Source organism: Sturnira hondurensis, unplaced genomic scaffold (assembly GCF_014824575.4).
Source record: "Sturnira hondurensis isolate 20B ecotype Veracruz unplaced genomic scaffold, ASM1482457v3 Scaffold0020489, whole genome shotgun sequence".
Classification (NCBI taxonomy): Eukaryota; Metazoa; Chordata; class Mammalia; order Chiroptera; family Phyllostomidae; genus Sturnira; species Sturnira hondurensis.
The window spans coordinates 5,216,215-5,240,459 of NW_028093120.1; the positions used below are offsets into that span (position 1 = coordinate 5,216,215).

At 35.0% G+C, this 24,245-nt stretch overlaps 2 protein-coding genes across 2 annotated transcripts in view; both read left to right on the top strand.

Moving 5' to 3' along the window:
* The window catches only part of LOC118975715 (contactin-5-like), a 230,185-nt gene extending 218,035 nt beyond the window's left edge, over nt 1-12,150 (top strand). The window contains exons 8-10 of the mRNA XM_037029795.1: nt 5,755-5,936; nt 10,143-10,279; nt 12,061-12,150. Of these exons, the coding sequence (XP_036885690.1) occupies nt 5,755-5,936; nt 10,143-10,279; nt 12,061-12,150 (409 nt within the window). The remainder of the gene's footprint in view (nt 1-5,754; nt 5,937-10,142; nt 10,280-12,060) is intronic.
* Nucleotides 12,151-15,088: 2,938 nt separating this feature from the next.
* The window catches only part of LOC118975716 (contactin-5), a 252,885-nt gene continuing 243,728 nt past the window's right edge, over nt 15,089-24,245 (top strand). The window contains exon 1 of the mRNA XM_037029796.1: nt 15,089-15,168. Within this exon, the coding sequence (XP_036885691.1) occupies nt 15,089-15,168 (80 nt within the window). The remainder of the gene's footprint in view (nt 15,169-24,245) is intronic.

The following is a 24,245-nucleotide window of genomic DNA, read 5'->3' on the forward strand; positions in this document are numbered from 1 at the left end:
GTGCTTTTGTAAATGATCTGTCCTCCCTCTCTGGCTACTAGTACATTTCTTTCATGTTCTGTCATCTTGGTCACATTTGCTACATAAGAATGCTCCCAATTACCCATTCTAAGGTGAAAACACCACTAAATCAAAAATGCATGTAGCTCACCTAATCTGCTGAACATCATAGCCTAGCCTATTTTAACCTGCTCGTAACACAGTATCCAAAAAGTGCTGGCAACGTAGTACACTGTAGAGTAGCGGTCAATTATCCTCACGATTGTGTGCCTGACTGAGAGCTGCAGTTCACCGCTGATGCCCAGCTCATGACAGAATATGGCACGCATAACGTCAGCCCAGGAAATGATAAAAACACAAAATTTGAAGTAGCGTTTCTACTAAATGCGTATTGCTTTTTCACCATTGTGAAGGCAGAAAATCATTTTAAGTAAAACCATGGTAAGCCAGAGACCATCGGCATTGTTTCTTCTATTTAAGGATTCGCGTCCTTCAACATCTCAGGAAAATTGTATGTCATTTCTCATTAGATATGACATTGTCTTAGTCTCTCACTTTTTTTTCTCTCTGTCTCTTTCTCCTTTTTTTCTGCCTCGGTGGTGCTTCATTTTGAATAAGCAACTGTACCCACCACTTTTAGAAAATATATTATTCAACAATGTCTAATTTAGTGTTTAACTCTTCCATTAAGTCTTGTATGTAGGGTTTTTTATTTTTAATTATGAATTTCATTTAATTTTAATCTGCACAGTTACTTTAATAGTTGTATCTTTTTTGTCATTTTTTAAATCCATGGTCATTTTTATTCCAAAGTTTATTGTTGTTAACATTTAACATAAAGTTACTATTTTTATGTATTATATAATTCCAAAATGGCTGGATAAAAATTATAATTATGAGTTGGAACAGCTAAATTAAAAATTCAAATTCCACCACTAAAAGACAAAAATTTTCAGATTGAATCAAAAGTTACATCTATTTACCATTTATTATAATTAGATCAAAACAAGATGACACATCACCAAAAAAAGGAAAAAATAAAGGATATATAGGATAAAAGATTATTTAAAGCAAAAATATCACAAAATTTGATGGAAGATCATTTTAGTTTGATATAATTAAAATTCTATAAATATATTAACTTGTACAGACATTTATCTTTAGAGTTAAACATTTTAAAAAGACAATACTAGTGGTAATGATAGTGGAAAATTCAACGCACCTCGCAGTCCAACAGATGCACTAGGACAAACACTGGAAAGGATGCAAAGAGGTAGTTCCCGCTGTGCTCCAGGAAGCTGCGGGAAAGGGGGTAAACTCCAGGACCCTCATCCCTGTTTTAATAAGACTAGCTTTGCTTTTGACTATTTTTTTATTTTCTTCTTTTCATGTACAAAGTTTTCATAAGACATTTGATTTGGCAACAGTTAAATTATTTAAAAGTTATGAAAGATAATTATTAAATATTAACAAAAACTGCCTAAAATCCCACTTTTAACTCTTTAACCTCTTTTTTCCTAATACACACATAACTCACAAAAACTGATTCCTCTAGTTATAAAGTTTGATCAAGTTCCCAAAGTGAGAAATGATACAAGTCACTATTTCTACATATCAAAATATGTGGCATATGTCTTCATCTATAAAAAAGAAAAAGCTCTTATTGAAAAGAAAAAGACAGTTGTTTGGAACACCACCCAGTAACCAAAATTCCAGTCTATTCAATTCCTGGTGAGAATATATACCTAGGCTGAGGTTCCATCCCCGGTCCTGGTGGGCATGATACCTGGTCTGAGTGCCTTCTGAACACAACCACTCACTGTTTGTCTCTCACATCAATGTTTCTCTCTCTCCCTTCCTTTCTCTCTACATCTCTCTCTAAAAGAAATGGAAAAATGGAGCTCCACTGGCACAATCAATTAGCGCACAGTACTCACAAGAAATGAAAAAAATGTCCTCAAGTAAGGACTAAAAAAAAGAAAAGATAGTAATGTATGCTTGTATTATTTCCTGTAAATAATAGCCATATTAATTTTAAGCTCCATAAATCAAAATGATATAAATTTGCCAATCAAGAAAGATAACTAAGTTAAAAAAAGAGTAGTTAATTAAAACAAAGAAGTAAAATTCAAAATGCTTATTTTAAAGACCAATAAAAAAAAATTCTGACAAGGCTAATCATTAAAAATCATTACAGCTAACATTTACCAAATACTCACTATTCACAATGTATTTTGGCAAGTAATGTACAAGAAATTAATCCACTTAATATTTAAAACAATATTATATAAATCATTAATTCATTTATTTCATAAGTATTTATTAACTGCTCTCTATAAACCTAGCACTCTATGAAGTACTATGGACATACTGCTGAACAAGAGAAAATGATGTCACTGTCCTCAAGATACTTGCATTCTGAAGGAACAAATAAATATCTTCATTAAACAAAATCTACAACTTAGAAAATTTTTCTAAGGTCACATTGCATTTTTGTGTCCAAATCATATTTGCTCCTAAACTGTATTCCTTCAAGGCTCCTGCTATTAAGCAAACATGCAATGCTAACAGTAATAATAATAATAATAATAATAATAATAATAATAATAGATTTAAATAGTTAGAATTTATATAACTCACTGCTGAAGCAGAAATGGCATAAAATTTATGGATAAAATGCCTGATTTTCTAGGGAAATACAAATTGTCAAAATTTACACAGCAGATATTTGAACATAACACATTAAAGAAAACAGAAGAAATTGAAACCACTGTAAAAACAAGACTTTATTATAGTAGTAAACCCAGGTGACTTTTTGTAGGAGTCCTATTAATATTCTAAAGAATATATAATTTCCCTACTATTTAAGCTATCAAAATAAAAGATGTAAGTACTCTGTCATGTTTACCAAGCTATCATCCATCATTGTGATACACAGTTTATCAAAGCTGGCTTGTGAACCAACCAAACACCCACTTATTAACATGTTAGCACACACACACCAACCAAGCCAAAAACAACAGACAATCTCACTTTAATATTGATGCAAAAATCCTAAATTAAAAAAAATCACAAATCATTTCTCACATGCAACAAGGTCTGTGCAGAAAGTATCCAGCCTTGTAATATGAAAAATAGAGACATTTATTGAAGAAGATACAAGAAACATTATACATGGGACCATGAAACCTCAGTCCCCTTCAAAGTAGGCACCTTGAGACCTCACACAATTCTTCTAATTGCCATCAGCTTCCCTGTTGTATTTTACTGAATTTCATCAACAGTCTGAAATCTCTTCCCTTTCAAAGGTGATTTTAGATTTGGGAAAAGCCAGAAGTCACAGGGCACCAAGCCTGTTCTGTAGCAGGGCTGATTTGATGATTCATAAAAAAATCTCTGCACTAGACTTGATGCATGAGCAAATGTGTTGTCATGACGAAGCTGCCAATCACCAGTTGCTCATAGCTACAGCTTTCTGAATCATCTGAATAGTTCCTATGGACCTGAATAGGTCCAACCTTAATGCAAAATTTGATACAGATTTGTTCCTCTCCTCATTCAATCATTTCGCATGTGATGGTCACACAGGACACATGTCCACCCAACGACCCCCGCCGGTTAGTACAGTGAAGTTGCTATTATCTCTGCTTGCATGTTCCAGTCCATTCACCTTGGCTTCCAGGTTACACCAATGCCACACAAACCGTTCTGACTTAGGGGTTATTCCAAAATGCAAGGTTCAGTCTTTGTGGATATTGCATATGTGTACCTAAATAAATAAGCAAAAACTGTCAACTCATATCCAGCGATTTCACTGTATGTTTCATTCCTAAGGAATAAATCAGAAAGGTGTTAAAAATACACGTGGTCATGATCACAACATTGCTTACAATAGTGAACACTGCTATCATTTCTGTAAGGAAAATTGGTGGGGAAGAATCCTATCCTTAGTCATTATAATCTGTTATAAGAGACGTGAGGAGTATACACAAGGCACTCTGTTACTTAAAAGAGAGAAAGAAATCCCAGCAGACTACACAAGTATGGAAAGACTGCTGGAGGGGAGGAGGCATTTAGGACAGGTCTCAAAGGACAGTGAGATGTTAACAGGCATGATTGGAAACACACAGAGATGCCTTTCTGTGTCAGGAACTATGGGAATGAATGAGTGAGAAATCAAACTGAAAAAGTAGAACCTGTCCAGACCATACAGTACATTAAATAGAGAGAGTAATTAATAATCAACAGAATAGAACCGAGAAGCCTGAAACAGGTTCAAGCATGTGAGAACCAATTATATGACTAACATCACATTACAGATATTGTGGGAAAGGGAGTTTTAATGATGCTGAAATAATTAGTTGCACTCCCTATCTCACACCAAAAACATGAATATAGTCCAGATAGATTAAAGATCCAACCTTTTAAGAATAATCTTAAAACTATTGCTAGAAATACTTCAGAAATTATGGACATAAATTTGGGTTTACAGATAACTTTATAAACAAGTAAAAATCCAAAGTCATGAAGAAAACCGCAGATATATTTGTTTTCCCCAAAAATGTTTATACAATTTTATCACAGAATTTTTCTAGGAAACAAAGTATCGGTTCTAACACACACAGCACTCTGTTAAATTAATTTGAACATTGCAAACAGGCAAATGTGCAATAGAAAAATCAGAAAAGTAACATAAGCAAATATTTCAGAAAAGCAGGTGCAAATGGCCAATAAATTATGGAAACATGTTCAACCTTCATAGTATTCAGAGAAATATTAATTAAAATAGCAAATGCCATTTCTTACTTTTCAATACTGACAAAAATTAAACAGATTAATCACATAAAATGATGGCAAGTATACATGGAAACAGTCTCACATATTACCGATAGGTGTGGAAACTGCCACTATATTATTGAAAAACAATCTGGCAGTACTTATTAAAATGAAAAATGCACATGCCCTTTGATCCATCAATTCCACTTTTATGAATGTCTGCTGAAAATAAAAAAAAAGTCATAGTATATGACATATGTGCACTGTAGTAATATTGTTTCTTAGTGGCAAAATAAGAAAGCAAAACAAAAAAAAACTTGGACTATGCTAAATGTTTAACTATAGGGAATGCTTGATTAAATTCTAATACATCTATAGTGGAATAATATGCAGCTATTGACCAGAATAAACCATGGGTTGATCTTGGATTTCCCTTTTTATGATAATAAATATTAACTATGTGAGTTACATTTTAAATAAAACATAAACAACTTATATGTATATATATGTATCATAGAGACAAAGTGAGAGATTACATACAAACTGCGCTTATTGTTGCAGAAAGAAGATATTTGCAGGAATGGGGATAAAAAGAGCTCTTAATTCACCTAGTTTATAAATCTTGTTCAGTTCCTGGCAATAAGTACACATTACTTTGTCATTTCACCAAATTACTTTTACCATTTAAACAATTTCACAAAGTTTAAAAAAATAAAGTGTGTATTTACATATATAAAATACTATTTCTGATTTGATTTCATTTGAACTATGAAAGAGAGATAACTGTCTACCTTGTAATCTAACTACTTACATATCAGAATCTGCATGGGAAGTAAAGTATATCAACCAGCCCATGGTCCTTAACTGTGATTACACTGTATTGCACTCAGCCTATTAAGTGCTTAAATTACCAGATAACAGAATCTATATTCCTAATAGTGGAAAGTGTATTAACACTATTTTTGTTCTTCATTGTAGCCCGGTTCCAACAATCACATGGATGAAGGTCAATGGCTATATCCCTAGTAAGGCACGTCTTCGGAAATCTCAAGCAGTGCTGGAGATACCCAATGTGCAGCTGGATGATGCGGGAGTGTATGAGTGCAGAGCTGAAAACTCACGCGGGAAAAATTCCTTTCGTGGACAATTACAAGTATACAGTGAGTGGTGTCAGCAAAGTGTTATAGTCCCAAGAGCCAAACTGAAAATGCAAATTACTTGGAACTAAATATTAGTTCTTAGGAACATAAAAACCAAGTAATAATTTATAATAAGACTTCCCTGATATGATAAAGAATCATGTAAAATTACCATACACAGAGAAATGCTTGAAATTAAAAATGTATGGGGAATTATCAAGTGCTTTGTGCAGCCTAGAGAGTTGATATTTGTAAAAATAAAATGTTTGGGGGGATAAGTTAAGAATCCTTATTAACGTAATCTTGCCCTAGGCTTCAACAGGAGTCACAATCTGTTGTCCATAAACCAAATCCTGTTCAGGTTTTTTTTCTAAATAAAATTTTAGTGGAACACAGCCACATTCCTTACATATTATCTATAGCAGTTTTTGCACTGCTGTGATAGAACTAAATTGTTGGGAAGGAAACCAGATAATGAAAAGCCTAAATTTTTTTATCTGGTCCTTTGAAAAAAAATGCTGACCCCTGGCTTTAATTCCTACTTTTATAAGATAAATAATCTTTACAGCCCTGCAGTGTTTATATTGTTCAAAATGCCAGAGAGCCACTCAGGCCGTGTGTAAGAATTTAGAAAACCTACTTAAAAATATCTACAATCTCCTCTTCACCTCTGGGGTTGCAAATTGAATTTGTTTTCATATTTGCTTTTATAATATGCATTATACATAATGGGCAAGTGATATTATTCTTATGTCCCAGATGAGGAGATTAAAAACTAGAGGAATAATAACCCAGAACATTGATATAAGCATATACAGATGCTTCCAATATGAATTATCCAAATTGCATATTCAGATGAATCTGCCACACAACTATGACTGTCACTGTGTCTCAAGATCAGTCATCCTGAGAACCGTAACATTCTTCCCAAGGATGCTTAAAGAGTATTTTAAAATATTAATATCTGAATTCAATCTGATTGTCTTTTTTTATTTCTACCAATGGGCTACTTTTAGGAGTTCAGTATTCCAACCAAATTGACTATACATGTTTTATTCATTCATTCACTTGTTCAATTAATTTTTACTAAGTGTTTATTACTGACTGCTCTATCTGCTAGCAACAGAGCTCTGAAGAAACTCATGGTCCATTGGATTAGGTGAAAAGCAAACCCTACAGAGTACATACTCTGCTGTGACAAAGACATGTGCAAAGGATTGTGGGAGCATAGTCTACTTCATTTTACCAGGATGATTTAGGGAAAACTTCCAAAGGATTTGTACCTTAAAGGTTAAACAGGGGGAAGCATCCTGGAAAAAAGATATGTTAGTAATTTAGAAGTTTGTGAGACTGATACACCAGCACTGATTTGGTGATCTTTAGGCCACAGATATTATATTTAGATAAAATCTTTACTGATAAAAATCTGATAGCTAAAGATAAGTGTTCAACCAGTATTTTGTTACTTGAACCACACCCCCCACAAAAAATGGGCTGAGTGTCTGTTACTCTTAGACTATTTGGGAAAAGTCCCAGATCTGTATTGTGAAGAATTGTCCACACCTAAATAAGAATTAGATTTATCATCTGGGACAGAAGCGTTTATAAGACACTAATCTTGCCCCTCTCCTCATCCCAGATATTTCATTCATAAGCATTAGCAAATATTACCAAAAAAGTCGAAGAAATTGCTTTCACTCAATATTGCCGTTGTATCTTCTGGTAAGAAGGTATGCTACTAAGAAATAACTCTGAGCCTTCCTGGTCATCCACAATTAGGTGTCCACTGCAGGCCAGCAGGGTTGCCAATACACAGTGCCTCTGGGGAGAGTGTGACAGCATCGGGGTTGAAAGTGCCATATGTCTCTTAAACTGTTCACACCCTAAAATGGGTGGCTTGAAAAAAATCTACATAAAACCAGTTACCAACTTTTTTATTTCTAAATTGGGGGGGGGTATAATAGGTGATTTTTACTTGTAAAATTGTTCATAGCATAAATTCATTTCTGTATCATCCACTGAATTTTGAGCTGACAGCAAACAAACATCATGGTATATTTATCTTTGCCTTCTCAGTGCTAATCGTTGAACCAATAGTGATGTCCAATAAATATTAAAGAAGGGAAAGAAGGAATTACTTCTTTTTCAATTAATTAATCACTTGTTGATTTCTAAGAAAATTCATTTTGGAATCAGAACTCTAAACTGGGCAAAACATTACTTTGATTTCTAGTTCTTTTCTAGATGACTAGTTTTTAATTTAATAGCTTTTTCTTTCTTAATTTTTTATTTTAGTAAGTTATAAAGATCTTTTCCCAATTTCTTTTCATATCTACAAGCTATATATCCCACACTGGTCATAGTGTATACATTTACACATAGTCAATATAACTAATCTCCTGTAATCAACTATTGGACAGGCTGGGGCAAAATAGGTTTACTGTTGTTTATATAAAAATAATATAATACCCCTGGCTGGTGTGGCTCAGTGGGTTGAATGCTGGCCAGCAAACCAAAGGGTTGCTGGTTCAATTCCCAGTCAGGGCACATCCCTGGGTTGCAGGCCAGGTCCCCAGTAGGTGGCACATGAGAGGCAACCACACATTGATGTTTCTTTCCCTTTCTTTCTCCTTTGCTTGTCTTCTCTCTAAAAATAAATAAATAAAAATCTATAAAAAATAAAAATAATGCAATAATTTGTAAATAATAATACAAGAATAAACTGTGCTTCATATACTCACAACTGTAAACCTCCTTTCACCCCACCCTGTATGGAGCAGTGCTATGGCTAAAGTAAATATGCATATCATGTCCACTGTGCTCTTGATGATCTCACTTCCTAACTGGGGTGTCAAACAACAGCTAAAAAATTCAGTTAACAAGCCCTGGCTGGTGTAGCTCAGTGGATTGAGCGCGGACCTGCGAACCAGACGATCGCAGTTCGATTCCCAGTCAGGGCACATGCCTGGGTTTCAGACCAGTTCCCTGCAGGCCAACTCCCAGCAGGGGATGCACGAAAGGCAACCATACATTGATGTTTCTCTCCCTCTCTCCTTCCCTTCCCCTCAAAAGATAAATAAATAAAATAAAATAAAAATTCAGTTAACAGTTTGTCAGCAACAGAAGAAGGGTAGTAAGTTCCTATGTGATTATTTTCCAAGTGAATAAGAACTAGAAGTCCAGAGAAGTTGCAGATGACTCCTTTTTAAGGTTAGGATCCTTATACTACTGAGACAAAATCTTGAATTATGAGAATTCAAAGAGACAGAGGAGAGAAGTAGAATATTCCATGTGGATTGAACAATCCTAAGAAGATGCATGGTATGCATGGGAGACCACTTGGTCTGCACCATGCATACCATGTCCACTTGTGATCCAATCTGTCCACTTGGATTACAGGGTTCACGTATAGTTATGAAGCTGTCTGGCAAAGTAGAGTCAGAAAGGTTACAGAAAGTCCAAATGAGAAAGCAGGGTTTAAGGTTTCTTTTTCATCTGACTATTTCTATGAGTATTTTTTTTGCATATGACTACAAAGAGACTGGTTTTGGAAGCCAGGCACAAAAAATCAGGATCAGTATTTGAAGTTCACCATGGTAGACTGTTGAGTGAAAGCTTTTAGCCTTGAAGTTGAGACACAGGGTATATTCTCAGAGGCCTACAAATCCTAAGTATGCCAAGGTAAGTCTCCTTGAAGACCAAGCTATATATTGGCCAGAAGATCAATAATCTACTAAAAACAAAATTCCCAGTTAGAGACAAGTTTGAAGGTAAAGCAGCCTAGGTATCCAGTAATTGCTGTCAATTCATTTTTTTAATATCTCAAAATGGGATGGGAGAAATATGCTCCTTGAAGTCAGAAATATTCAACTTTGAAAGTGGTTTCTGCCCCTTACTGTGTGGCCTCTGGTAAATTTCCTTAACTTTTCTGAGCCAGAAATTCCCAATTCATAAAATGAAACAACAGGATATGCTTAGCTTACAAAAGTGTCTTTAATGATCAAAATATCATCACTGATTTTATATTCATGTGTAATTATACACACACACAGAGAGAGAGAGAAAATGAGAGTTCTGTGGTAAGAGAATGCTGTGCCTCTCCTAAACACCAACAATTACATGAATTGATAAGAATTGTTGATTCAATTAATATGTTCATATGAACTGTACATTGGTTAAGTGTTTGAGAAATGAATTCACCCCTTTTTAATGCGTATACTCCCACAGCTTACCCACACTGGGTAGAAAAACTGAATGATACTCAGCTAGACAGTGGAAGCCCCCTCCGATGGGAGTGTAAGGCTACTGGGAAACCCAGACCCACATACCGGTGGCTGAAGAATGGAGTGCCCCTCTTAACTCAGGTACTGTGGGTAGTTATTGACTGGTCTCGGTATAGTTTTAGCGGTCTTACCCCTAAGACAAACTATACTTTTTTATTTTTATTGAAATCCATTTTTTACCTATGTTTCATAATATATTTGGAGTGAGAAACAATAAGGATGTAAATTTTTATTTTAATTACTTACTATTTTAAGTAATATGTTATTTCTTTACATTGTATTAAATCTTATAAATTCATAGGAAAATATCAGTGATTATCATAGACTCGTCGTAATATGTAACTGAATTTTAGAGGTTATCTGCCTTGTTGCTGTCATTTTGCTGATGATGGAGATAACCCCAAACGGTGAAGTGACTTGCCCAAGATCATACATCTAGTGAGGGACTAATGTGGAATAGAATCCTAGTCTTCTGTGTCCTGGGAAGGTTCCTCCTGTGGCATCCTGCTACCTACAGACTTAAATGTCTTTTTAGTAAAGCTACTGCATGTCTATAAAACAATGTAATATGTAATACATTTAAAAATGAATCAATTATATTTAATTTTAGAATAACGTAATAATTTTAGCTCACTCCTTACTTTATTCGTGGCCTTTGCCAGAAAGAGGGCAGGAAGGAGATGTATAAGTTGACATCTTATCTGAACACAGGTTCTGCCCAGCAGCTTCCTGCCTACCATTTCTCTTTGGGACTCAGCTGCTCCTTTGTAGAATGAAGAGATTAGACCAGATCCTCCCTACAGTCCTGTCTAGCTCCAAGAGTCCCTTATTCTAAAACCAGCTAGGCCAAAACAAATACAATTTCACAAAAAAAAGAGAGACACATAGAGCTGTTTTAAAAAGCAATGAAACAAACAAACAGAGTGATGGGGTAGGAATCCTGAGGCATTGACTCATTTGCCTCTTCCCCTCTCATTCTCCCAGGGACACCAGATAAACCTGGAGAAGGGACTGTGCTGGTCATGTAATCTACTGTCAGCATCCAAGTAAAGTAAATTCTATAAGTTCCACTGGCAGATAATCCATTTGCAAAGCGAATAGGTTTATTTTGAAAATGATGCCAAATTAGTTGCCATCTCTGTTGACAGGTAATCAAAGCACTGCTCTAACATTTAAAAAATGCTTTGCTTGGCATTCAGTAGACAAGACACCTTGTTGTTCAACAACATTTTATAGTTAAAACTCCTTTTGAAATGTGCTCTTGGCCTCAGTTTACTTCAACTTGCACATGCTCAGTTTTCTGTCTTCTATATTGTTTCTTCTGATAATAAAGTTTACATTTTTGGACCAATAATTTTATACAAAATCTAGCTACAGAGCAGTTTTTCTGTGTTATTCTGTTGGGAAATGAAAGAAAAGGCAAACTCTGACCAGAGCAATATAGGAAACGGGTCCTCGTTATGACCTTAGCCCTATTTGCCCTTGACCCCATAGGGCTGTAGCCTCAGTCCTATCTGCTATGTGAAGCCCTGCTTGTCCTCTATAAAATGATTCAAACAGAAGGTTCATCTGCTGACTAAACTTCACAAGGTCAACTAGTATACCAAACAAAAGCTTCTCTATTTAAAAACAAAACTACAACCAAAATTCAGAAGAATAACTATAAAGAAATGCAATCTTTTCTAAGAAATAGTTGTACATGAAATGTTATAATACAATAATGAACAGTAAATTGTGTTCTAAGTTGTCAAATAATATTCAGCCACATGAATTGCAAGCTTTTCTCTCTTTTTTTTCTTTGTCTTCTGGTCTAGGAGATGATAACTGGGGATTCTACATCTAACTTTTATATTCCATTGCAGAGTAAGGTAGACATGGTTAACGGAGTATTGGTGATCCACAGCGTGAATCAGTCGGATGNAATTCAGAAGAATAACTATAAAGAAATGTAATCTTTTCTAAGAAATAGTTGTACATAAAATGTTATAATACAATAATGAACAGTAAATTGTGTTCTAAGTTGTCAAATAATATTCAGCCACATGAATTGCAAGCTTTTCTCTCTTTTTTTTCTTTGTCTTCTGGTCTAGGAGATGATAACTGGGGATTCTACATCTAACTTTTATATTCCATTGCAGAGTAAGGTAGACATGGTTAACGGAGTATTGGTGATCCACAGCGTGAATCAGTCGGATGCTGGAATGTATCAGTGTTTGGCTGAAAATAAATATGGAGCCATTTATGCAAGTGCTGAGCTGAAAATTCTAGGTATGCAATTTCTAAATAAGTAAATAGGAAAGAAGTATTGCTTCTTCCCATGTTCTAATTCTTACTACACTGGTTTTATGAGGTGGCTGTAAAACACCCTATTTTATGACTTGAAGAACAATACTACATCTTGCCGATACATATATATTTAAGCTTTAGGGGACAAGTTTATATTGGGTACAGTTTGTACCAGAACTTTTTTATAAGGTTTTTCTAACTTTAGTTCTAAGCTTAAGAGGCTTACACAATAGGTTTTTTCTATAGCATTAAAAACATCACATAAGAAATATGTGTTAACTTTCAAGGAAGAATGTCTTGAGGGTAGGGAATCAGAATGCAGACTTCAACCATCCTATCCATGCCCCCTTAACAATAGCTAATATTTTTCTGAACTGCTGCTACCTGCCAGTGGGCATGTGACTTCTGGAAGGCAGGACTCCACAGTAAGGCACCCTCTCATCATGGGTCATTGCCATTACCACCCTTACACAAAAGGGAAAACCCTCCGGAGCCAGGCACAGCCATCTCACAGGCTCACACCCTTCAGAAGAATGTAACCAGGACAGTAGCACTGCTTCACTGTTTAATACAGGAAAGATAAAATCCACTGAATAGCTACCCAGGTTGAGCATATTTGCACAGCTGGAATGGATTTTACTATTTCCCGTTCTGATGATTTCCTGAACTTTTGGTCCAGGATGTTTATGATACAAAGAGAGATACTTAAGAGATTGTACCTTCTATTTTCCTGTTAAATTCCCAAAGCAGGACATTACCAGAAACACCCAAGCTATCAGGAATCTCGGGACTTTCTATAGTCATATCACCTAAATGTAATACACCATAAGTCAACCTATTGAATTATGAATACTTGAACTTAAAATTTCTCTATATTTTAACTAGTTCATCCAAAATAGATCCAGGAGTTCATGTTTCAGTGTCTTAAACCTAGTCAATAAAATATAAATGTACTTTCATTTTTTTTAAGATTTTATTTATTTATCTTTAGAGAGGAAGGGAAGGAAAGAAGGAGAGAAATATCAATGTATGGTTGCCTCTCATGAGTCCCCTGCTGGGAACTGGCCTGCAACCCAGGCATGTGCCCTGACTGGGAATCGAACCGCGATCCTGTGGTTCACAGGCCCACGCTCAATCCACTGAGCTACACCAGCCAGGGCTAAATGTACTTTCTTATCAACCCACACTTCGACATTTCTGAGTTGAAAAGTTGATTCAGCCTCCGCCCAGTTTACTAAGAAACACTCATTCACTAGCATATTTTCAAAATTAACTTTTGTTAAGTTCTATTCCAAGAAGGCAACCAAAAAGTTACCTGCAATCTCTCCATAAGTTTCTTCACTTTTCTTTCAATCCCTTAACCCATCTCAATTGCATATATATCTTCTTTATGCTGCACACATATTTTAACGTTATTTTGCCATGCACTATATCACTATATGATGGACGTAAAATGCTTATGAAGCAACTACCAAATTGTCACAGTGGTATAATATATGTCTCAGACACAATATACTTGTAGATGTATATTTTGGGTTCTCATTTAGACTCAAGCACTTCTCCTTTAAATTTGTTGTGCCATATGTTCTTTTAGTCCAGTGGCTTCAACTATAGCTGCACAATGGATTTACCTGGGGGACTGCTATCAAAAGTACCTTGATAAAAATACAGGAAAATTAATATAAATGATCAGACCTATGTGAATAATTGCAAATAATGAGATAGAACTTTTGACTGAAATTTAAGGGATTCCGTTTCTTTAAAACTTCATTCCATTGTGTATAACATTATAGTAAGACATGCATTAGTTAACACTCACAGATAGGAAATGGACAACACAATTTTCTTCTCCACTGGTAACCTTCATGTTCCCATAGGAAACCCAAAATAGACTCTCTCTGCTGGACCCTTCACCTTTCGCCCAAGGTGCTTATTAGTCTTCTGCAGCGACACTTGATGACCATAATTAGAGCATACTACTTTTTAAAACAGCTTTTGCCTGTGGACTCCACATTATGTGAAACTATCACCTGCTAATGAAAAGAACAACCAATTAGATAGCTATTAATTAACAAGTTAAATTCGAAGTTAGTGCCTTTTATCTATGTATATATTGTACAATTTTATTAGAAATGTGTCCCAGAGAAAAAGTTGCAAACTATTGATGTATCATGTACTAAAGATTATTTTCATTCTTCTGGTAGAACTAACATTTTCTTTTTAATAGCTTCAGCTCCCACATTCGCACTTAATCAACTGAAGAAAGCAATAATTGTCACCAAAGGCCGAGAAGTTGTCATGGAGTGCAAACCCCAAGGCTCTCCAAAACCAACCATCTCTTGGAAGAAGGGAGACAAAGCAATTAGAGAGAATAAAAGGTTAGAAGCTTGTTTTGTAATTCAAACCCTTAATGTCAAGCTGTTTTGAAGTAGCAGATAATACACCAAAGCATGCAAGAAAGAGTTTTGCAGTAATTNATGTACTAAAGATTATTTTCATTCTTCTGGTAGAACTAACATTTTCTTTTCAATAGCTTCAGCTCCCACATTCGCACTTAATCAACTGAAGAAAGCAATAATTGTCACCAAAGGCCGAGAAGTTTTCATGGAGTGCAATCCCCAAGGCTCTCCAAAACCAACCATCTCTTGGAAGAAGGGAGACAAAGCAATTAGAGAGAATAAAAGGTTAGAAGCTTGTTTTGTAATTCAAACCCTTAATGTCAAGCTGTTTTGAAGTAGCAGATAATACACCAAAGCATGCAAGAAAGAGTTTTGCAGTAATTCATGAACAGATTGAAATGTGGTTCTGTCTATATAGTTAAAAAGAACCCAAAGTCCTACTTCAGTGCAGTGAGACTTCCTTGCCTCTGTGGTGGTTCAGCACCAACTGGGAATTTCACCAGATTATGAGGAAAGCAAACAATTTAAGTGAGTTATCTTTGGTTTTTATTTTGGGGATGCCCAAGTTATCTCTGAACAATGTTAGAGACTGTGTTCTCATTGTAATATATATCTATATCAATATAGATAGACAGATTCTGGATCTTTTTAATAATCCCTTCATGACAGAATACTTCCAAGTAAAACCTGTGCCTATTTGCCTTCCTTTTTGTTTTTAATCATGTCGATACAAAAGAGTATAGGATTATTTCAGTCATCACAGGCAAGTAGGAAATGTGCAGAGGAATATATACTGTGCAAAATTGCTCTTTGGTTAGTAAACTCAGAGGGCATCAGGGAAGTACAAATGGGTAAACCAGAGGAGAGAATCAGAATATCCCATCACAGTTTATGTGTCCAAGTTCAGAAGTCCGGTTCTCTGCCAGTAGTTAGGACATTGGTGTTGTGAGTGCTAATTCCGCTTGGACAAAATATCTTCCTATGTATTAATAACGCCCTATGTGTTGTTTTAGAGTTTTGTTTTTTCCCTTGATCTATAAATATGGAGTTTATATTTGGTTTTATGTTTGTTGGGACCTAAGTAATCATATAATTAAGTAATGTAATTCAGTCTTAGGGGTCCATTTGAATAATCATTGAAGCAATTTTGGAATATTTTGAAATATTTGGAAGATTTCTTTAAATATTTTTGTTTGCCATTCAAGTTGGAGAAGCACTGATTTAAGTTGCCTGTATCTGATGAGATAATTTGAGGAATAATTGGATTTAATTCAGGCCCAAGGATCTATGCTGCTTATCACCAGGGACTGATATAGATCATATTGGGAATTTTATTTTGAAAGAGAATTTATCTTTGTTTGGGGCAAAGGGCCTGTTGGTAGGCAAAATTACAAATTGCAAGATCAGTGTTGCATATGATTGAATTATATATGCGTGAATTAATTTTTTTTGGATTGTTGCTCATAAGAAGACAAAAAAACCTAGCCCAAACCTTATAGCAGAAAGAAAGTAGCACAAAAATCCTTTTGTATTGTAGAAACAATTTATGTTGCTTGGTTATCATTTTTCTAGATGTATTGAAATTTATTCACACACACACGCTGACACATGGGCCACATCAGTGCAAGCTATTCCATTTGAGATGTTTGCTCATGGGTGTCTCATGAGCCTTACCCTATTTATCTCAGCTCCTCGTAGAAAGGTCCTCATCCACTCTTCACAGACATCTCACTGTGAGTTTAAAGAACTAGGTGGCATCTCTTTTGTCAAAGCAAATGTATTGAGGGTAAACAAAGTTTTTCTACTACAACAAATATAAGCATAATAAACATTTTTGTTGTTTTCCACAAGCTGAAAACATAGTTGCCAACTTTCCAGTTCTCTTGATCCATCTGCTTCGCACTGGTGACCCCTTGGGTCAGTGAGGCAAATACACTGGCCTCAAAGCCTGGTCACTCAGTTTTTCCAGATCTCAGTACTTTGGGTCAAATTGCTAGTCAGTGTAGAATCTGAAATGTGAAATATTTGTGTTTTCATTTATGCAAGTAAAAGCATGATGTGGCCACATTTGCGTAGCATTTTGTCCATTCCTATATGTTGGGGTTTGTGAAGGGGTTTCATTTAATGAGTTTAGAGGTAAAGTGCATTTTTATATTTAAAATCAACAGGAGCACTTGCAAAATACAGTTTTTACTGCCATATAATTTATTATCATATTGGACAATCCCAGGTTTTAGGAAGGATGCAATTTAATTGGATATAAAAAAGTGTAAACAGCCAAGTGTTAAGGGGCTAAGGTATAAATAAGGGGCTAAGATATAAATAACAAGGGAATGGTTTTCACAATGCAGAGTTGGAAGATGCACATAGATGTCTGAAGAACTGCACATTCTAAAAATATGAATGGAAACGTGAAAGTTAAAAGTTCAAATGTATATATCATAAATTCTTTATAGTAGGATCTCAACAAGTGTGGCAACTTGTATTCTTACAGAAATTTTAGTTCACTTCTCTTTAATATAAAGCCCACCAACCACTTCATAAAAGTTGTAAGTGTCATTTAAGTAGAAATGGAAATGTTAGAACACTATTGAAGCTTTGGAAACTTTGGGTATACATGGACAAAGCCCGAGAGGGGGAGGAGGAGGGAGGTGGGAATGGTGATGGGGGCAGTGATGGGGGGGAAATGGAGACAACTGTACTTGAATAACAATAAGAAAAAGAGAGAGAAAATGCTTATATATTTTACATTAAGGCTACAGATTGAAAGAATGATTTATTGTAAGATAAGTATATGTACCATTTATGCAAGCTACAGTAAATATGTCCCTCATTCATCCAATCTAAAGAAACTAGAAAAAAACTTAAATGAATTACCCTTGTCCATCTTTCACAATTTTTATAGTTTTGGAGGGTTCATTCTAAATTAAACATTAAAACAGAAAATGGCAGTTTCCTATATGAGCAAATAAGGACTAGTATTATAGTTGGGAAGAAGTTAAAGTATCAATGTGTTATAAGAAAAACATTTAAATGTGAGAAATACAGCATTTCAAAGAAAAGTTATATTAGGAACAATGGCATAAAATATAATAAAATGTTTTAATTACAAGAAAATATTATCTAATCACCTGAAAATATACTAGAAATTTAAAAAATGAATTTGAATCTATAATTAATTACGATTTAACTCTAAACTGTAAATGCAAAGTTGTAACAACTGAAGGTTAATATTAAATCATTTGTTTTATCAACAGTGTCAAATAACTCATGGCTTATCTTTTTCTGTCAAATTTTGGTTTACTCTTTCAAGGTTTGTTTTTTGTTTGTTTGTTTTGGGGGTGGTTTTCAACACATGGCTTTTTGTGTATGTATATCTATTTCACTAAAGAAATAAAATAAATCATTATCCTAAAGTTCAAAATTTGGTAATAACTAGAGCATAATATGACTTCCAGAAAAAATTATTAGCAAATAAGTTGTCTGCTTATATATTATAAAATATTTCATTTTTGAATGATAAATGATACATTAAAGTATATAAAAAGTAGATTATATTAGAGCTTGTGAATTATTAGCTTGCTATTAGCAAGCTTGTGAAGTAGCTTGCTATTTATGTCATAGAATGAGTTGTTTATATAACAGAATTTCAATATGAACTGGAGTTCCAACACTATATCATATTAATAAGGATGATGACTGCTTAAAGTGTATGGCATTTATTATTTGCAAAGCACTTTCACTGTGGGTAACAGTATAATCTAGTGTATAACAGGACTTGGTTGTCCTGTTTATCCTCCAGACAGGAACATGGGTGCGCACTATACATGGTAAAATATGGTACTTTATTTATTTCCTTATTTGTAAAATTGGTTTCCAAAAGAGGAACCTCATAGGATGTGAGAATTGAATGAAACTTTGTATATAAAATACATTGACAAGTGTGTGGCATTCACTAAGTGTCCAGTGATGTTGCTTGTGTGATAATAATGCTGCTTCTGCTGCTGCTGCTGCCCCTGAGAGTGGGGGCGGTGGCGATGATGGCACCCTTCGGACATTTGAATCGGTGAACACTGGCATCAATTTTTATCAATAATTCTGGAAATTTTTACCACTACCATCGCTGGCATGGCCATTCTCACCAACCTTGCCTACCCCTAGTTCAGTATCTTTGAGACAGTTTCTGTACTAGCAGGCTGAATATTTATTTGTTCTATGATTAGCATTGTAGGCAATGCACAAATAGGTGAATAGACCGAAGGAGTTAATAGAAATAGAGAAAAAGCCTGTAAAGACATTTTTTACTCTTTTTCTCTCAAGGAATCTCCAGGTTTTGCCCCATCACTTTTAAAGATCACCAGCATGTATCCATTTAGGTTCCTTTATCAATCATGTCCATTTTAATACTAAAACTAATATGCTTTAAGAGTACTAAGACATGAAATGTTCTATGGGGAATTTCTTCTCTAGTATAGTTTCATTGAGAATGTTCTGCTCATCAAACTCATATTGGATTTTCACTTCAGCTCATTATTTCCATTACTTGGCCATTAACTTTTGTTAAAATATAATCACCCAGAAGCACTCCAGCAGTGCACAAATATTAAGCCTTCCTTATTTCATGTACGATTTCCTGTACAAAGACAAAGTGGACAAAGATAATCTTGGCTAAAATGAAAAGCACGTAGTTTTTTGTAAAGGCTGAGTTTATTTTTTTTCCATCTGCACATGTATATACTGTTATCAAGCCCCATAGAATGTGACGTGTAAGCTTAAAAATTATTCACATTTATTGAAATGTCAAACTAGCTACAGTGACAATTTTCATTTCTAGGCGGAGGAGACCACCAGTGATAGAGATAACAGTCTTTCATCAAATGGGTGCCAAAGAAATCCTGCATCCAAAAAAGTATCCTATGAAGGAGCACAGTGTTACAGCATAATTTTTCCTTTTTGGGACTATAATCTAAGCAAGGACTTGTCCAGAATCCCTTGCAACAGTTCCCTGCTCACCAAAGGAGCTTCAGAACAGGAAAGTTTCCTACTTACTCATTTAACACGCATAGAAAATTGCACTTCCAGTACCCATTAGTTGACTGCTAGTGGGAATTCATGTTGTGTTCATTAGGCAGCAGTGATCAGGCTCGCACACTGACTCACAGACATACGGAAAAATATATATTCTTAGTGTAAGCCCTAAAGGGCACTGTTACTGAGAGGAAAACCAGGTCTTCTTTCTTTTTCCAAGGAAGAGGAGGAATTCATGGGTATAATTAGGGTCTTGTTTCTGTCCCTTTGTTTCCCCCTACATGCTGTGCTTGCTAATGAACAAGCTGTTTTGTTGCTTCCTCTGTGACAATGTCTTTTACATATTAAGAACATAAAACAATGCAGACCCTAGGTATCTTGGTTTTTTTCAGTAGCTACAAAATTGTATAATGAGGGAAAATGAGCATTCATGTATCTGCTGACTTCCTTTGTAAATTAAAATCCACGCTTTCAGAGGAAATAAAATAATCAAAATGACATTAGTTATTATGATAGCTGACTACAGAAGATTTAATGCCTCTGAACTGCTTATAATATCCGATGTGTGATCACTTTGGCATAGTGGCTTGCTACTCCACAGGTCCCCCCTGCTTAAAGACATGAGGAGGGAGTATCTACATTTGTCATGGTGGCATTAGGAGGCCGACTTGCTGGTTTCAGTGAAAATTAACTGTACAAAGCTCTGCCTGATTAACCTTCACCAACTTCCCTATAAAATGTTTCTTAAAAACACAACAGGGGAAAAAAAGCAAAGTCATAGCAGCAGTGTACATTAATGAAACAGCTAAACGAATACCTGGCCTCTAGGAGAAATCACCCTTCAAGTAAGAATAGGCTCAATTAAGAAATTATCAATGGTTTGTTTAAGCCTAGACCTGAAAGTACATCTAACTGAAGAAGCCAGTAGGAGGAATCTTCCACTAACCTCTAGTTTGTGCCCACACCTACTAAAGTCAGAAATAGAGCCTTACTCTAAAGGTTGGCTGGAATTTCTCTGTGGCATGGAAGCCACTCTTTGGGGTAACAAGATTACGCTCTCCCCTTTGCCCTTAATCCAAAATAAGTGTTCAGATGTTGAACCCAGCAATGAGATTAAAAAAAACATCAATCCCAAGATGTATAATGCCAATAAATAGTAATGTAGAGGAGAATAGTGAAATCCACAGTTTCTATAAATTATATAATTCTATATACTGCTTCTAGCAAAAAAATACAAATCCCTTCAAATTTTCCAGGAATCAATTTACCTCTACCTACTTATAATGACTAGAGGATAGGAATCAACAAATATCTTGCCCTCCTCCACCTGTAAAACCTACCAAAGTATGAGTATGCTAACATCAAACTACACCAGACACTCACAATTTCCCCGTATATGTTCATTTTTTCTGCTTGTAATCTTTACTCAAACTTCCCCTCTTTCTGTCGTCCACTTCCTGTAGCGTGCTGCTTGACCTCAGTAACATCTGAAATACTAACTCCAAGAAATGGATTCTCTTATCATGCTTTCTCACCATTGGAAATGCTCAAGCATATACAATTATCAAGAAGCTCTAGTTAGTAAGACGTTACATGAATGATTTAACTAAACTTTTTAGTTTCAATTTAGTTCTCAGTATGGGCCAACTCACAACGTTCTGATTTAGATACTGTCATCTCTGATTTACAAATTTTAAAAATGTAAACTTTAAGGGATTAAGTGACTTGTTCAAGGTAATCCGTCACAAAGCTGAGCTTTAAAAAGCCAAGTCTGGTGGTAGTCAATGATTCTATGATAATCTCAACACTCAAAGCGTTTACCAATGATGTTGCATTTCAGTCTACATGGAGATTGGTGATGGAGTTCTCCTTAGGGCCTCTGATCTTTCTGAAAATGATTCCGCTTCCCAGTCTATACCCAAAAGCTGCATGATCAACTTCACAGGCAGTTTTCTCTCACACACACACACACACACGCATGTGCACACACATGCATACCCCTCAAATATGATCAGAAATACATTTAATTTGAATCTAATTTTCCTTCCAATAAAAAATCCTGGATCCAAACTGAAAACTAAATGACACAGTGGCCAAAATTTAATCTTGCCTTTGTTTTTGTATTTCTTCATCTTACTCTATGGTAAAAAACACCATGTCAGTATTGATTGACATCCAAATGTAAGAAATACTTAATGTTTTTCAGGGACACATTGATCAACAGATATTACAGACAAAATACTTCCAAATATGTATTACTGTGATGCTTCTGACCTGTGCATTCATAGTTCACTATTGATCTATACTCTTTGAGGAGTATTCAATGATTTTTAAACTTGCTCTCACTCAGACAATGAATAATCCAAAATAATTCAAATTTATTGAGTATCAATGTGCTCATACCATGCCAAATAGTTGAATGGGAATAGAAAAAAATATTAATTTTCACATTTTCCAGTGATTTATTTTCAACAAAATGTTTACATTATATAACAACAATGACAAATCTTCAAATAACATTCATTAAAACAAAGAAGATACTCATTTAAAAAATCAAATTATTTGTTTCTATTATTTTCCAAATACAAGGTCACAGAAAAATCGAAAGATTCCTCTTCAAAGGTCTTCAAACGTTTTTTGTCCTGATCTCACCACCAGTTTGCCTCTTGTTTCTGCTTTTCTTACTTAATTGGTAAATTTAACAAAACAGGTCTCAACTCCCAGGGGGGATAACACTGAGGAAGTCCGTTACTTTAAGCTGTAAATGACAACAAAATAATTCTGGCTCTGTTGTGCTATGAACACTTCCAGTGTGAGGCTTTACATCTCTAGCTAATTATCAGCTTAGCAAACAGTTCATAAATTCTACTTCTAACTACGGTTCATTTACCACAGTTACTATAAATTGCTGCACAAGTTGCCTGGTTGTACTCCTCACATAGCACGACTTGAACAAGCCATTAAGTCCTTAAAGGCTTTTCTTTTCCAAAAGCCCCCCAGACTACAACTTTCAGCTTAGTTTGCCCTTAATACAAACAACATCCAAAATTCTGAGGAATTCAAGCATCTAAGTACATGCTACTGACTGATCCTACTACCTCCCCAAGTGACTCTTCAGTGAATACAAAATAGTGAAATGGAAGATTCTGAGGATGTTTAGAAAAAAGGATTTTATCATGGAAAGTTGCATAGTCGCCCCTTTTTAGTTTTTGCATAAATCACAACCTAATTTAACTGTAGTTTCTTCATAATGGGAATTAGATGGCTGGTTACAAATTAGAGCATAGACAGAATGATAACTTTGACAAAAATGAAGAACAACCTGCAAATCATTTCCACTAAAGGTAACCTAACATATTTTATCATCAGCATGTTTGTTTCTCTTTGCTTGAATAACAGAGTTATTTATGAAACTCTAAATAGACAGATTGGTAAATGATATATAAGTACTTTTTAAGCTGACCACTATTTTAGTTAGCTGTATGTGGAGGTTCCGGGTTCCAATTTACTTTCGATTTTCTCTCTTTCCAATTGTAAATAGTAGCTCCACTCTTTCTTTCCCTGATGTTCTTTCCATTTAAAGTAATCTCAGTGAAATCGAAACTTTATTCCACATGTAATGTGTGTAAGACACCATGTCAGTTCATAACAAGATAAGAAAAAGAGAGTCCCATACCCTAAGGAGGCACTGTCTAATGGGCAACACAACTAATACATACATAACTATAACACAAGATTTTTAAGGTAATAATAAAATAGGATTATTCACACAGGAAAGTTAATAGATATTATGGGGTTATTATTAATAGGATATTTAAGATAGCAGTAATAATAAGTACCTTTTATTGAACACTGGCTATTTTATAATGCATATTTTAATCCTCAAAATAATGTAGTATGATAAGGAATATATAACCATCCTTTTTTTAAATAAAATAATTGGGTCACAGAGAGAATGCCTAAGCTCACACACATAGCAAGTTGGAGCCAGATGGAGAGTTCAGTTTTCTTTGCATCTCAAAGAGTTCTTGGTTTATTGCACTGTATAAAAAATTTTGAGAGTTAAGAAAACAAAAAAATAAAATCCAGATGAAAGAAAGGGGAAAACTTATATGCACAGCAATTTGAAATGGTTCTTGAATGAGATTTTGACACACAGAGATAGAATGTATTTTAAAAGGTGAATTCAGAATTCACAAAAGCATAGTCATGAATCCAGGACACTTTTGTGGAAAGTAAATACTATTATTCGGCTATGGTATATATATTAGGTATAGAAATGAAAATAAGCCGGAGAGATTGAATATCTGAGGACAAATTGAGGAGGACTTGGA